Source organism: Pezoporus flaviventris, unplaced genomic scaffold, assembly GCF_033815535.1.
Source record: "Pezoporus flaviventris isolate CSIRO_AGI_PZ_B2104156 unplaced genomic scaffold, CSIRO_AGI_Pfla_v1 ptg000007l, whole genome shotgun sequence".
NCBI classification, from domain to species: Eukaryota; Metazoa; Chordata; class Aves; order Psittaciformes; family Psittacidae; genus Pezoporus; species Pezoporus flaviventris.
In genome coordinates this window covers 28,481,712-28,498,218 of record NW_026892555.1, presented here as the reverse complement: position 1 = coordinate 28,498,218, position 16,507 = coordinate 28,481,712, and the positions used below count along the sequence as shown (strand labels likewise).

The window sequence follows — 16,507 nt, the reverse complement described above, 5'->3', positions numbered from 1 at the left end:
TCTGTTGTCCAAATGGGAATTTGCAACTGAGGATAGCTGGAGGAAGGAGAGTGTATCTGTCTTGCCACACCTTAGAGAAGTCATAGCAGAAGAGAGCGGGCATAAATGAGAGAACTAAGGAAGGAAAATGTGATTTGTTTTATTTATGAAGCACAAGTGATAGAAGTTGAAGGAGAGAAAACTGAGGCACTAACAGGGAATTGTCACTGGTCTCATAAAGAGCTGCTCATTTAAGCCTGGGTTTGTGGTCCAAGGGCTGTTGTATCTGCATTGATGCATGCTTGCCCAGGAGATTATCTGGTAGGTTTAAAAAAAGGCTTCTAAAAGCCAAGTACTAATTTATGACAGCAAAAATCTGAGGAATTATTACAGCCTTAAATACAGTATAATCTGATCATTTGTATGGCTTATTTTAGAATTTAGAATTCAGATTCATCTTCTTGTGATAGATACCACAATCCTCAATACGCTTACATTGAAAAGGTGGGGATGTTAAGGCTGCTGACAAAACTCCTGTTTCAAATTTCTTGTCAAATAAAAAAAAACCAGAGCCCGAGTCCTCAAATATTAGTGGTATAATTCTTTTGAATAGTTCTCAGATACGCTCTTAGCTGTATCCAACAGTAATTATAGAGAGCAGAAGGAGGATGGGAGGGAGGAGTAGGAAAGGGAATCTTGCCTATAAAAAGAACCCCGGTCCCTCTGGTGTTTGCCTAGCTCCGGCTGCCATCTAGTGTTTTCCAGGCACGGTGAAATGCACAGCTTATTTGAGCCTGTGTGAATCTCCAAGAATGAATTCTGCCTCCAAGACTGAATTCTATCTCTCCGAGGGGAGGAATATTTGGCACAGCAAGTTGAGGATGAGCTCCTGTGAAATTGGTTCTCAAGTATTTGAGGTAGCATCACATTCTCCTAATTAACTGTTTCACATGGTTGTGAGTGTATCTTCAACTCTGCTGAGTTAAAGACAGACATAACAAAACATAAACCCTTTACTGTAGAAAAAGGGGTAGACTGCTGTTCTTCCCTGCTGCTGTGGTACAGTAGCTGCTGTTGTATTCTGTGCTTATTTTCCTTTCACTTCAATGGGTGTACAGAAGGCCTGAGTCCTAACTGAAGCAACACTGGTGCAGAATCATCCAGGTGCAAAAACCATCACTGCAACTATGCAAAACAATTATGACACATAATGTATAAACTCAGACTAATGTAGTAGTCATCAACAGGCAAATAAAATTCTGGAACAGGATATATATACGTACCATAATTTTCAGCACCTTACTAGCTTAAATTGTGCTAGGACATTATTTCTGCTCTATTGTGGAAGATCTAGTCCATACTCCTCAAACAGGCAGCAGTTTATAGCTCTAATTCAGTGATATGCCCTCTCAGCTGAGTTCAGTCCTTCAGTTTGTTTGTTCCGACATTGCATACGGCTTTGTTGCATGTTAGATTTTGCCTTGTTTTAGCAGGTAGACAGTGGACAGCAGGCAGAGAAGACATTTCAGAAGCTCCTGCTGATCCTTCAGAAACTGTGGATCTTTGTATGAGGACTGTAGATACTAAAGAGTGATGGGACAGACCACATTCACTGTCACCTTTGCTGTGGACAAGCAATAATCCAGAGATTGAATGGTTTATACTGTCCAGATATGCCTGACTCTAGCTCTGGCTGAGACTCTTGAAGTATCACATCACTGACAATACCCTTTTCATCCCTGGAGTTTGTGCAAACAAAGAAAGCTATGCCAACTGCTGTAGATCCCAAAACAATGTGTTCTTGGAGAGCTGCCTGTCAGCACTTCAAAAACAGGACCAGACTTGTGAAACAATTACTTCACTCACAGGTAATGAATAGAGCTGAATTAGCAGCTGGTTTTGAGAGGGCAGGAAGGACAAGAAAAGAAAGAGATGTCCCTTATTTAGATTGCTTTACACTGAGATTGTAAGTTGATGTTTTGTATCTAGTCAGAATGTCTAGTTCATGCTGAGACATCAGAGTATGCAGAACTAAAATCATACCTTTGGGTCATAATGAGGAGTCATCCATTTCACTCCGGGTCTTCCACCGGGTTGCTTAACAGGGCTGGATGAGAACCTGAAGCCTTTAATGACTTTGGCACTACTTCATTGTGGGAAAAGCTCTGATGGATTGATTCTATAGAAAATCCTGCTTTGAAGAAGCAACAAAGCTTTGCAGGTTGTCATAGCAAACAATTACAGACTCTCAGCAAATTAATTAATGGAGAGGGCTAGTGAACAGGGATGGCAGGTGGTAGTCTACCAATAGCCACAGTGATAGACTAAGGCTACCTCCCCTTTTTCATGCATACCAGGGCTAAAAAAAAAAAAAAAAAAAAAAAAAAAAAAAAATCAGTATTGCCTATTTTGTAGTATTGATTGTTTTAGTCTTGGGCTAAAAATCAGCACATCTGCTCCAAAGAACTTTGTTAAAAATAGCAGTAGGCTCTGTAGCGACCATAGTGATGTTGACCATTCAGTCACATTCTCAAAGTAAAAGGAAGGGGCAGGTTAAATTTGCTCATAATGATCCTTTCATTTCCAGCAGTTATGTCTCAGAATTTTCCACGTGCTCCAGCTGCTGAATCTGTGCTGATGTTTTCCTTCCAGCACTTTTAAGTTTGGCGAGACTCAAACCATAGCAAACTTGCCATCAGAAGTCATGAGTTAGTCATTGAAAAGCTGTGTAAGAAAGGTTCCTGTGTACTGAACTGTCAATGTCTTTATGAGGATTATTTGTGATTTTAATTTGACAGTCTATCTGTTCATTCGGTGGTAACCAGTATTCTTTTCTGATTAGCTTTCACTGGGCAATGAGACATCTTGTAAATATATAAACATCAAAAATTATATATAAAAAATAAGTATCTCAGATGATTATCTCTGTCACTGCATCTTTCAAAGCAAAACAACCAAGTACGATTGCTTTGAACATTCAGGAACTACCTTTCATATATAATCTCTCAAGAACATTTTGATTACACAGCAATCATAACTTCTCTGTTTTACTAGAAAAACAGATTACTACAAAAATTTGCCAGAATTACAGGCTAGCACGGAACAATGAAGAAAATGCCTTTAAATTGTATAATTGCATTTTGGTGTCCTGTCACATGATGAAAGAAGTGGCCAATATTAGATGAATATCTGAGAAGATAATGCTTAGCAAAGCAGCAAAAAACAGGGATTTTTGACCCCCCCCCCCAAAATATTAAAAATTAAAAATAAAGCAGACAATCCATAAAAGATACATTTATAGAGTAAAAAAGAAAAAAAAACAAGAGGCTCATATCCAATGCAAATAGTGAGAGGGTCAAGATGGGAAATTAATATATATTTTTCCTTGAAGAGCATTATTAGGAAAGCTAACAGCAAGAAATTTACATGCTTCAAGCAGCTCATGGGCCTTCAAAATCAATCACAGCTAATATAGCCCGTAAAGTTTGAGTTCCGAGGTTGGAGATGATTAATGCACCGTGATCATGTTGCAAGGTGTTGGAATCTTCACTCTAAAACCTCCCGCAGGTGTACACATAATCCCACTTATCTGAAGGCACAGTGGTTTATGATCTACGTATATCAAGAAAAAAGTGCGCAACTCGGGAAAGTCTGAAGCTCACAAACCCAGCTTGCTGAGAGGCAGTACTGTACTCTGATAGATGTTATAAAAGGAAGCGTATCTGAAGCCACTGCTGCTAAAGCGTATTTATTCCAAATGTGTTCTTCCACCTCAAGTATAGACATGTCTCCATCTCACAAATAAATCAGTTTTAAAAAGTTATGCAGAATTTGTTACACAAAAGCAACAGAAATGGTACAGGTAATATACTTCTCAAGAAATAATTATGGTCCCACCTCACTTGCAGCAATAAAGTTACAGTGAAATACTCAAAACTTTTCTATCCTTGTCAATAGGAATTTAAAAAGTACAATTAACCTAAGTCTGTTTTACAAGACCATTAAATAGCTGATCTCAGTGTTACTCTTCTGACACCAGCTTCAAATTAAATATTTCTACAAAATATGCAAAAATCAACTGATATAAAGGACTGAAATTTATAAGATGAGATCTGTTAAAATTTCAAGACAGAGAACACCATTTTCCAAAATAAAACCAGCAGTACAAAGCCAGGTTTTCCAAAGCACTGTTGTGTCTTGACTGGACCACCAATGAGACAGCTTTCTTTAGGAAACTTTAGACATGGAAAAAATCAGTCTGAAAACCGATCCAAGTTAAATCTTTTTTTTTTTAAAGTGCATTAATTATTTGAACAGTACACCGATTCTTTTAAAAAGCTTAAATACAAAAGATCAAAGAACCAGTATAGTTTCAAAGTTCAGAACAACTGACACCAAGAATGAAATTACTAATATTTCTTAGATTTATAAACCCTTTAGTTTTAGATATGCATCTTCTTTTGTGCCTGTACACTCTATAATACAGGGGAAACCTGATCCTGGTTGGTCACTGCTTTTGTAACTTACAGAAAATTATGTAAAAAATCTGGACTATGGGCTTATTTTTTTGCCAGCAGTTTAATGAAAATTCTTTTGGATTGTAATGCTTCCTTAGACTTTAAAACACGCTCACCCATAAGAAACGCAAGCAAAATTAACACAAATTATAACTGCTGAGAATAAAATAGAGGACACAGTATCAGCTGATTCCAACGGTCAAATGCAAATCGTACTTCATCTTAACTGACATTAAGTCCATTTGGTGATAGAAGGTATGTTCAGAACTTATTTCTGTGAGATACACATTTTTCTGGCACAATAAGTATTATTTTTGCAACTTCAATGAATTTGCAAGTGCGCTGGCCACTTAAGAGGTTAAAGAAGTGACTGTGTTCATCTACCATAAGAAAGGTAGAACAATGCCTAAAGTAGAACAATGACTACAAAAACAATAACAGCCATGTAATAAAGTCTTAAAATTAGAGCCAAAACTATGAACAACTAAAAAAAAGTTTGGAAATGTATGGACTACCTCTACAAAAAATGCAGCAAGGTAAGGAAACAGCTACACTGATGACACTGAAGAAAACGACAGGTTAGAGAAAGACTGATTAAACAGCAATGCCTTAATCTTTCTGGGTTCAGGACCTGATGTGATGATGTGGTGTTAAGACAGTTAATTTCGGTTTGTCACTGACAGAATTAGGTATTTTTATTTTCTACACAGAGAAACTCTTGCTATGCCATCCATTGCAGTATAAAACTCAAAAAACTGAGTAGTATGTATTTGCTTCTTTTTATAGATCTTTATGTAATTGTGATGTTAAATAAAATACCTAATAGTAAAAGCTAACTTAGAACATTGATCCAACCTCAAAACACTACGCAGCAGTCACGCCAATACTCAAAGACTACCATCTATCTATCTTTTTTAATCAGGTTCAAGGTGTAGAACAACCACCACATGGGACTATGAGACACTATATAATTACATTTAAGGTGTAGCTTTGGCATTCAGTTAGTTGCATCATCCCTTTTCAGAGGAATTACTTGAAGTGCTTTGGCTATTCGCTCTCCTATAGCTTGACTGCTTGCTGCAATTATTCTTCGAGACATCAAATCAAATGGTCCACCTAGAAATCAAAGCAAGCAAAGTAACCAGCTTGTTTCTAGATAAAATTAAAAGTTAGTAAGAAAATGAGAATTGAACAAAAAAAAAAAAGTGTAAATGACACTTTGCTACTTAGGACCAAGTTTTGCCTCTGGAGAAAAATGCATTTAACACAACAGGTACCTCATATGAGCTAAATTTAAATTCTCTTCAGTGTTTGCTTACTATCTTTTTTGACTCTTCCATGTGCTCAGCAAAGGGACTAAAGGTTGTCTGGTAGCTTCAGAACATACCATTGACTCTTAGGCTGTTAACTGGATGGAAACTTCATTCAGTAGCAGCAACATGAAAAGAGGATTGAAAAACCTATTTGCTTTCTCATTTCAGCTATGTTTTGCTCCCAACTGGATATTTAAAAGCTAATTTAAAAGCTAAACTTGCATTCAGTGTATTTACCCGATACATCTAGCAGTACTCCGCCTGCTTCAGTAATAATGATTCCAGCCCCTGCCATGTCCCAGCAGTGAATCCCCATTTCATAATAGGCATCAGCTCCACCTGTTGCCACGAGGCACATGTTCACAGCTGCTGTACCAACAGCTCTAATCCTGAAGGAGAAAGATGATTCTTTTAACTGAGAACAGCTTGTCCAAAAGCCACAATGCCTGTGTACACTGCACCAAGAACACAGAAGCATTGCATGCAAAGTGAACTGAGCTAGACAAAACGTGATAGATGTGAAAATGTGATGCAGCAAAACAAAAAACTGGGAATGAAGTCTTGCTTGAGCAGCTTGCAAAGTTCCCCAAATATAGACAATTTCCAGAAATCACATTTATGTATTCTGCTAAACAATCTTAGTTTAAAGTGAAAAGACGTCTTAAACAACTTTTTAACCTAAAACATATTATGAAAGATAGCTACCCATGGCATAGTAACAGATACTCTGCTTTTGAATACAAGAATTCAAGCGGAGTGTGCACTGCTCTCAGTGCTGAAAAAACAGTTACTTCAGTTTCTGTGGTAATGCTCAGCAGGCATCACCGACTTACAAAAAACCCTAACAGCAGTAATCACAAAAAATAAATTACACAGCATAAATTTAGTCTAAATTTGGATAACCTCATCAAAACCCTTGTGCTACAAATCCCAGTTTCTTCTGGAAATGTTGATGTACTTAGTAAGTGTGACTTGTACAAATAATTGCAGTTATCTCAATTATCAGTAAAATGTACATTAAATTGTAAACTGATAGAAGCTAAGTTATTGCAAGAAGCAACTAAATCAATTCCAATCTCAATTTATTGTTTCCAAATAAAATACTGAAGTTGAACTGACAACACACCTAAAACGTATTCCCTACTTACAATTTAGGATATATACTTTAATGACATTAGAAGACTTTTTGGAAGTAGAAAAAAATCTACATGTTAAGTGTCAAAACAAGACTCCTGAGAATCTCAGCATAAAAGTACAACCCCTTATAGATCAGAAACGTGAGTAGCGTTGAGAGAAAACAAGAAACTGTCTACTGAAACCAGTTTTAGATATAAAATGGTTTGTGGAAATGGTTTGTAGGCTTTGGCTACATTTCTGTAGAAGAAGAACCAGGAAATGTAACTAAATCAAGAGCAGTTTATGAACAATTTCAACTACTTGGACAAAATAAAAATGCAGTGTTGAAACAAAAAAAGGAGATTTTTTTGTCTTCTGACACATATTAAAAAAACCAATGATTTTCATTACTACAGGAAAAGGAACCTAAGAAATGTAACATGGTTTCTGTTTATACAGTTTTACTCCTTGTGGGTTTTGGAGTGGGGGAGAGAGGAGAAGCTGTGCGGGGAGGAAAGAGGCACAAAATTGTATTTCATTTTTTAACCGTAAATACAACGCTTTTTAGTCCTACAAAATCAAACATGCTTTGCTTTTCAATACTGGTTCTTCGGATTTTCTAATATATGTCCCAGCTTGAAAAAGTTAAACACACTTACTAGAGTTTCTTTGCAGAAGCTACTAGATGAAAACATTTAAATCGTATTTCACATTTAAGGTGTAACGCAACCAATCCTTCCTAAAGATGATCATGTTTACAATATTCACACTATCAGCAAGCATGAAAAATATGGAATATCTTACCCATGAATAGGAATGCTGAGAAGCCTTTCCATGTTAGAAAGAATTATCTTCATAGCTTCTGGATCACGATTTGATCCCAATTCTGTTACTAAAAGGGATTTTGTAATGTCTGGAAAAAAAATAAAACCTCACTTTTCAAACAGCACAACTTACATAGCAAAAGTAATTAGCAGATTTTACTTGTTTTCCTACAAGATTGAATAATAGGTATTTTAACATAAATACTGCACATATCGAATGTATAAAAATCTCTCTTTACATGGAAAATAGGTAAAAAAGGTAAAAAATACCACAAATAAAGCATGATCTGGCTCAACTGTGCATCTACATTAATCAGTGCCATTAGTAAGTAAAATTCTATTGTTATAAAATAGATCTTTTAAGGTCCTCAGATCTTTAAGGTCCCATTTTAAGAGTGGATTTTACTTCACATAGGGTAGTAAGCCTACATGAGTGATACTGATTCAAACCAGTAGCTCACACCTGGAAGAAGTTGAATTGTTTGGTAAATTTGTTATGGACTCTTAAAGAACAATCATAGAAGGATGACAGACATACAAGGAATTAAAACCAACCAACCAAAGTACCACAACACACAGGTAATAAAATCTTAAGTTGCTGAGTCCCGATTCTGCAAAGATCACAAGCATGCTATATGCAAAGAACATAAACACCGTTTCTCAAAGCCAAACAACCCATGGCCAAAACCAGACTCTTTGCAAAACAAAACTATGAGCTAAGAAATAGGAATATATCCAGGTCTAAAACTGTTGATGCCTCATTTGCAAAAACAAATGTAATTACCAGAAATAAACTACTCAGTCCAGCTTACCTTTTTGGCCTGATACTTGAAGTTTCTGACCATTGCAAAATGCACCTTTTCCTTTTCTGGCAGTATACATCTTGTCTTCTACACAACTATATACAACTCCAAACTCTATCTGCAAGAAAAAGTAAAAAGTACCTTGGCATTTTTCCCCTTTCTTCCTATTTACTGTGAAAATACACATCTTATAGTTAGCAACAAGGAATTAATTTGGGTTTGATTTGTTAGATATTAAGTAATAAAAAGTATACCTTTTTGTTTACAACAAAGCCAATTGAAACTGCCACAAATGGAAACCTACAAAACAAAACATTTCACTAATTTACAGTGAGATACTATGCTTCTTTCATTACCATGCTTACTTTTAATGAAAACAATATTCAGTTAAATGTAATGTATATTTCAAAAAGAAACTTGGACTATATAGGAAATACTAGTTTCCTGGAATTTGCACAATTTGCTATGAAAACAGACCAAACAACACCAATTTTTGTTTAAAATACATAATTTTCCACCCACTGAAACTAAGCCTGTTACAACTCTTATTAGCTCAGGGACTGACATTTTATAGCCAAAGAATACAAGTAAACCTCTGTGCTACTAACCATGCTCACAAGGAACAAGCTGGCCAAAATGGTCTTGTCAAAAAGAGCAAGCCAGCTTTCCCCCCACCTCCACTTCCTACACCAAAGCAATGAGAAAGGTACTGGAGCCAGAAGGAAAGATGCTGGGAAAGAGTGAAGGCAGTGGGAGTATATGGGACAGGGTGGGTTGCATCGCAGTCTAAATTTTTAATAATCAATCATTTACTATTTTTACTCTTCAAAATTTGCAGTTCCAAAACATCTGCTTTAATTACTAATTGCAAAAATACAGGTTTTGACATCTGCAAATCCAGCAGAATAGGTTATTTTCTTACAGCTTCTGAACATGTTATTTAACAGGATTCAGCAGCTGTTTAAAGCTATGGTGCACACACTAGTAGGCATTTCAAACTTGGAGTCAAGTACACTCAGAAAATTTCATCAGGGCCAAAATCTGTCATGTTTTAGATAGAAGGAATAGGGAGTCAGCATTACACTGAAAATCCCTTCCTCATCCTCTTGCAAAATGCCACTAGACAGTTACTGGTAATATTCTGCTTCTGTTCATGGTAGCAGCTCCTAGATCTCAATGAATTTTGAAATTTCTTAGCAATCAGCACTCGAAGCTGTTACCACCCCTCTGAAGATGATGGAACTCCTAATTATGACTCTTGTTGCTTTACTGTTAAAAATTGCCAACCTGTATTTATTTGGCACCCTTGCTAAAGGCTGCTGACTCCTGCTATGTAGCACAGGCCTCTCATGGAACAACTGCTGTCAGTTACAGAGGGAGGCTACGATAGCTCTTGCAGAAATACTAAAATATTACAAAAAATGACCCACAGCTCTTAATAAACCAAAATAATAACTTGTAACTATTAACAAGTTCAGAATACCTTTAATATTTAAATTTAAATGTGAGAAAAACCCATACTTTCATGGAACTGGAGAAAGAAATAATGGTTTAAGTTGCTAACAAAGAAATGAAAGGTGGACCTGTGTACGAAGTTGGTAGTTCCATCAATAGGGTCTATTATCCATGTGGGGTTATCTGTCAAAATGCTGCCCTCTCCAGCTGCAACAGATTCTTCTCCAATGAAGCTAGAGTAGCAAACACATTTCAAAGATACAAGGAAATTAAAATGTCTGAATTGCAACAGGGTCCCTGAAAGCAAAGTTCTTAAAGTGAGACACAGGTTTTTGTACCACCAGTGACCAAATGTAAAAAGCTAAGAAATATACAATTTATCTGGAAAACACCAACCACATCTGACCAAGCTTTCATCAATATTTACGATGTCAGAGATAAGCACAGTATGCAGGGAAGAGAACTTCACATTTTAATACCTATTACTCAAATTCAGCATTCAGAACATTGAAGTTTTCATTATTTTTTCCACTAACAGCATCATCAAATTTTGGTCAGAATACTTGTAGCTGTTTACACCTTTCAGTTTACTTGTGCTACAAAACACTACTCTTTAGCTTGTGTTTTAACTGAAGAAAGCCTTTGTGGTTAGACCACTGCAGTAACAGCTAAATTTGTAGTCTGATTTCAGTCCAAGTATGGCAGAAAGTTGTTATTCTCAAAACTGTTTAGTTTTACAAGCATTACAAAATGGTAAAGTGGTAAAGGGATAAAATCCAAACCAGAGCTCCTTCTGAAGAAGACAACAGAGTATATACTCAACCCAAAGGCTACACAATGCACAGTGCTACAGGAACTCAAATTTCACAGTTTTAGCTGCACATGAAAGTGTATTTTCAACTGCAAAATTATGTGGATAAGTCTAAGTGGGTGGAATTCTTTTCTGTGCCTTTTGCATGTTTATTAATGTATTGCGTATTACTCAGACTATGAAAAGTATGCAAACACATGCTTTCCTCCACAAGCATGTAAAATCAGAACTGCTGAGAGTAAACAAATAAGGTCTCTTTAATATTGATTAGGGGGTTTATGATTAACTATTGAAGTGAAGATGACTGCTCAGAAAGAAACAGCATGTGACAAATCTTCACAAAGATAAGAGAGAGACTGAATAGTTATCTAGGTGGATGAATAATTCATTAGAAGAAGTTCAACACCAGTATGTCTAATGTGATATCAATTAAGTAACAAAAAGAAGCTAAAATATCCTAAAATTTTTATCATTTATCACAGAAACTGTTTGTCAAGGTCATTCCACAAGTCTGTATGCTTACACTAATTTAATTGGGTTACTGACATTTTGCACCACGTCAGTTGTTCCAAATCTGTGCAGATTTCTTACATTTCACATATACAGCTACAGTAATAAAGTCCTGAAGAAAATGTAAGAAAAATTAGCAAGCCCACTTTAAACTTGAGCCATTATGTCAAAATGGGAGAGAAAGTCCCATATATGGCAGTCCTGGGGTAACGGTTGGACTTGAAGGTCTTTTCCAACCTAGCTGATTCTATGAAAGTAAGTGAAATACACACAATTTACCCTTTAAGGATAAATTCATTTCAGGAGGGGCAGGGAAAAAAAAGGAAAAGAAATAAAAAAAATAAAAATCAATATTTTGTATGAGAGACTTAAAGAATCAGAAGATCCTGTCTTCTTGCAAGCATGTCTGATGTTCTTAAACTGTATGAGATTTCACAAAGGCATGTTAATCTCAACAGCCAACAGCAGACAAGAAATTTGCGGGGCACTGTTGATTCTCCAACACAAATATATTTACAGCTGGCTCAAGTGGAAGTGACTGTCAGCATATATCTTGGGAAAGGGACCCTGCGGACACCTTGTCTTTATGCTACAGCCCTGGGCAAAATGTCAACCCACAACCCACATCCTCTAAAATACTTAAAATAATGAGGGTGAGGAAGATTTCTATAACTTTTGAGCATGCCAATCATAATGAAATTTTAACAAGCAAAATCATAAACTTTCCATTTTCTTCTTCTTCTTCCAGACACCTCTCCCCTTCTTCTACCAAAAGTGTATTGATAAGAAGCCTTACCTGTGAGAAGGATACTTTTCTTTTATCAAAGAAATAATGAAGTTTTCTACTTTTTGATCAGTTTCTGTCACGAGATCTACTGGTGAACTTTTAGTCATAACAGATATTTCTTCTCTGAGTGCTCCACAGACTATCTGTTAAAAAAACAAGAAAGGAAAAAAATTACCCATTTATGGAAAATACTAATTATCCTAAAAACCTGAGCATCATTTTTACTGTAATTTTCTATACTGCACATACAAAACACAAGCAGTGACAAAACCTGGATTTAATTGCAGGAGCTGGGGCTTACCCTTGCATCTATCTCCAGTCCCTACTCAGCACAAAAACTTCAATGTGACCTTAAATTTGCATACTACAAAAAGATCCACTGGTACATGAAACCAAACTCTATTTTGCTAGGACAAATTTTAGATTTATACATGTAAGTACCAGAGTTGAATGAAACACTTAAGCCTAGCTTAACCCATCTATTTTTAGCCAGACTCTGCATTTATGATCTTACAACTATCAGAATCAGCTTTTGCAAGAATCCATGCCTCACAGCCCACAGAAGTATTTTACTGTAACATAGAAAGATTTTCTGAGGGAAGACTTTAATGCGGCCATTGCAGGGACAATGTTCTACAGATTCTGCAGCTCCAGGGGACAGAATCAGTACATGAGCCATCTTGTCTGGCTGACGGCATTCGAATGTAGGAAGCAGAACTACCAAGAACTGAACATTCTGCAACCACTCTTAACGCTGAAGCTCTGCCAAGATGTGCAAATTCTTTTCTTGTTCTAAGCCCTCTTAGATCACAAGTGGGCCAAGTACCATACTGCAAGGGATGCTTCTTATTTACAGAAGAAAAGCAATCTTCATGTAGAGAACGTGATATGGTACCTGGTGTCAGTAACAAGGCACTGTGTAAAGCTGATTGAGGTGTTTGCAAGAAAGACTGTGAACTGCTTTCAGGTGGTAAAGTAGATAGGTGAAGTATAAAGGGAAAATCAGAGATCTTCCTTGTTTACCACAGTTCAGAATTTTTATTTTTTTTTTAACCAAATTTAAGGAACAAAAAAATACTCCTTAGTCTTTAAGTGGACCCTGCTCCAAAGAAAAGAGCAAAGCTGCTTTCTTAACTTAACCAAGCTGTAAATATGAAAGACACTTCAATCTTGAACATCACTGAAGAATTCTGCTAGTTTATGTTTTGGGTTGTTGTTTTTTGTTGGCAAAATACTCCTTGGAAGAATATCCAACATTTAACTCCTTCAAAACCCATATACACACACACAGCTATATAAATAATGTTGTTTGTAAATACTTTATACTTACCTCCCCAGCTTTCCTTGCTAAGCCAACTGCATAATCCATACATTCTTGCCAAGGATCTGCCATCTTTTTCAGATATATAGCCTACCAAAAGGAGAGATTAACACAAAAATTATGGCTATTTCAATTTTATTTTTTTTTTATAAATTCTAGTTTTCTCGTGCTGCTGTTCTGGACTGCACTGTTTTCTCCTGGCTGAAATATGGAATTTTGTTCTAGCTTTACTCTGAAAAAAAAACCCAAAACAACCAACAAACAACCCAAACTTAGAAAGTATTAAAAGCTTAGTATAAGTTACCAGACTTTTTTTTTCCCCATATTTTGTGGTTTACAAGAAAGGTGAAACAAAAACATTAAGAAGTACAGAGCCTCAGTCATGAAAGATACATGAATATACAAGGTTCCACATTTAGACACTGACCCCAATGTACATAATGGCTCTGAAAAGCAGTAGTGTGGGTACACACAAGCACATTCTCAAACACAGTATACAGCTCAAGGTCTTTTTGCTTTAAAATATTATAATCTTCACTGTAATTCATTGCAGAAGACTGCTCACGTACAGCTTTATCTATTAAGCATGGCTTAAATTATTTTGAATATCTCAAATTAGAAAGTTAAATCTGAAACCCCAAATCCATCCTTTCTATATTTTAGTCCTCCATGCATTTTCTAAGGGTTTATTTCAAACACAAATATGAAATGGTTTAGATTCTACATGAGAAAGTTACAAGACCCCACAGTCATTGTCTTCTATATTCTTACATATTACGAAGCAATACAAGATACATTATCTTCTATGCATCTCTACTTTCTTGAGCAATGTGAAATACCAATCAGCATATCATACTGTTTCTGATAGAACCTTAACCGACCACAAATTCATTTAATGCCACAATTCAATTCAGAGACAAAATCAATGTTGTCTGAATTTTAGAAATAATTTTTGGAAGTTTGATTTTTGAGCCCTAACCCTTTCAAAAACCTTTTGGGTATTAACTAAGTCATTCAGCCTTTAAGTGATGACCTGGATAACTGTTTTGTAACACTTGCAGATTCACAAAGATTACACATGCTATTAATAAAACCCCCCAGCACTGAAAGTATAAAAAGCTCTGTGCAATTAACATCATCCATGAGTCCCCAGCCCAATCGCCCTGATCTAATGGTCACTGCTCCTTTCAGCCTTGGTCCTAAACAGGTAAACATGGCTATAAAAGCTAGATAACATGCAAAAGGTATGATGCTTCAATTATGTTGATAATGTTCTTGCCATAGCCTTTGAAGTACAGGTTGTTACATAAACACAGACATAACTTGTCAGGACACAGAACTGGGTATAACAGCTCTGTATGAAGTTACTAAGTTACCCATAAAAGACTAGTAGCAATAGTGGAACCTTAAGTACACCGACACCGAGTACAACGACACAGACTCCTGCAGCAGAGGAAAAACGATTCATTTACGCCTAAAACCTCACCAAAACATTAACTGCAGAACACGTACCAATACCAGCACCTAAACTCATTAGCAGAAGAGTCTTTTCAGCCCCGCAGGCTTAGTTTTGCCTTCGCCAGATGCCCCGTGAGGAATTCATCCCACAAAATCAGGGAGCGCATTCAGAGGAGCGGTTTGAATCCCGACAGAGAGGTTTGGACCCCGGGCCGGAAGGGCTGAAGGTCGGCCCACATCGCCCGCCCGACGTGAGTGCACCTCCTGCCCCGTGGCCGTGTGGCCCGGCTCGAGCGGCGTCAGGGCTATACAGCTCCCCGGGGTAGCAGCATAGCTACCTCACGGCACCCCGAAATGGCGGCTAAAGGAGGAAATAAGGAACAAGAGACTCACCCCGACCGCCCCACACCGCCGTCCCTGCTCCCGCTGAGGCGCGCAGGCGCCAGGGGTGAAGCGCTGACCCCGCCTCCTCCTCCCGCTGCCCTGCGGGCTCCGTTGCGACTGCGCGGGGGAGGCGTGGCGGAGCCCGGCGGCGGGACAGGTAGCGGCGTCCAGCGAGGTTGCCTCAGGGCTTGGCCCTCAAGGTTGCAGTCAAGGGGCTCAATCAGCCTTTGATGTCGGCCTATTTTTAATAATTGGACGTGTCAAGATGAATATACTGTAAATGCTCTCCCACAGAATCAGCTAGGTTGGAAAAGACCCTCAAGATCATCAAGCCCAGCCATTATCCCAGCACTGCCAGGACCACCACCACTAAACCATGTCACTGAGGGCCTCATCTACACGGTTTTTGAACACTTCCAGGGACGGTGATTCCACGACTGCCCTGGGCAGCCTGTTCCAATGCCTGAACAGCCTCTCTGTGAAGAATTTTTTCCTAATATCCAGTGTAAACCTCCCCTGGCACACCTTAAGACTGTTTCCTCTTATCCTATTTTTTGTTACTTGGGAGAACAGACTGACTACCACCACACTACACCCTCCTTTCAGGTAATTGTAGAAAGCGATAAGGTCTCCTATGAGCCTTCTCCAGACCAAACTACCCCAGTTTTCTCAGCCGTTCCTCATCAGACTTGTGCTCTAGACCCTTCACCAGTTTTGTTGCCCGTTGCTGGACCCGCTTCTTTCTTGTGAGGAGCTCAGAACTGAACGGAGTGTAAACCACCATGGAGCACATGGTTGCCATTTACCAAGGCTTCTGGCTGCTGAAGGTACTGCTGTTGAGACTGTGTTACTCAGCTTGTGGAAAAAAGTACGAAGGCCCATGAGAAAGAACATAAATGTATGTAACAGACCTCTCAAAGTAAAACAGCATCCAATCAATCCAGTTCACAGTGCTTAAAAACAGTAAAATGAGCAAGTAAAATGAACAAGTGGTTCTCCATTACGTCTGGGTTTTTTTTCCCCAAAAACTCGAGTGAAGCAGCTTCCTCCGCCCTCCACTAGTCCTTCCTACTGACAGATCTGCCAATTAGAATAATGCCAAATCGGTGACCAGAGATAACTAATACTTTTTAAATATATAGTAAGCACATTTTCCAGAAAACTGTGTAGCTTTTAAACAAGGATTTTTGATAATTTAAAAAAAAAAAACAAAAACAAACAAACCACCA

At 37.7% G+C, this 16,507-nt stretch overlaps 1 protein-coding gene and 1 long non-coding RNA gene across 3 annotated transcripts in view; one reads left to right on the top strand and one right to left on the bottom strand.

The window, feature by feature from the left end:
* The window catches only part of LOC133266724 (uncharacterized), a 796,291-nt gene that overhangs the window by 28,865 nt on the left and 750,919 nt on the right, over positions 1-16,507 (top strand). The gene's annotated exons all lie outside the window — the stretch shown is intronic.
* IMPA1 (inositol monophosphatase 1) lies at positions 3,786-15,409 on the bottom strand. 2 transcript variants are annotated; one of them, XM_061448207.1, is made up of 9 exons: positions 15,288-15,409; positions 13,446-13,526; positions 12,125-12,258; positions 10,136-10,240; positions 8,807-8,852; positions 8,562-8,670; positions 7,730-7,838; positions 6,047-6,198; positions 3,786-5,612 (listed from the first exon to the last, which is right to left on the bottom strand). In XM_061448207.1, exons 2-9 carry the CDS (start codon positions 13,506-13,508, stop codon positions 5,494-5,496), a joined length of 837 nt encoding a protein of 278 aa, XP_061304191.1. In that variant the 5' UTR covers positions 13,509-13,526; positions 15,288-15,409; the 3' UTR covers positions 3,786-5,493. The 2 variants fall into 2 exon arrangements, with proteins under 2 accessions (XP_061304191.1, XP_061304192.1); XM_061448208.1 differs by lacking the exon at positions 15,288-15,409 and adding an exon at positions 15,087-15,225.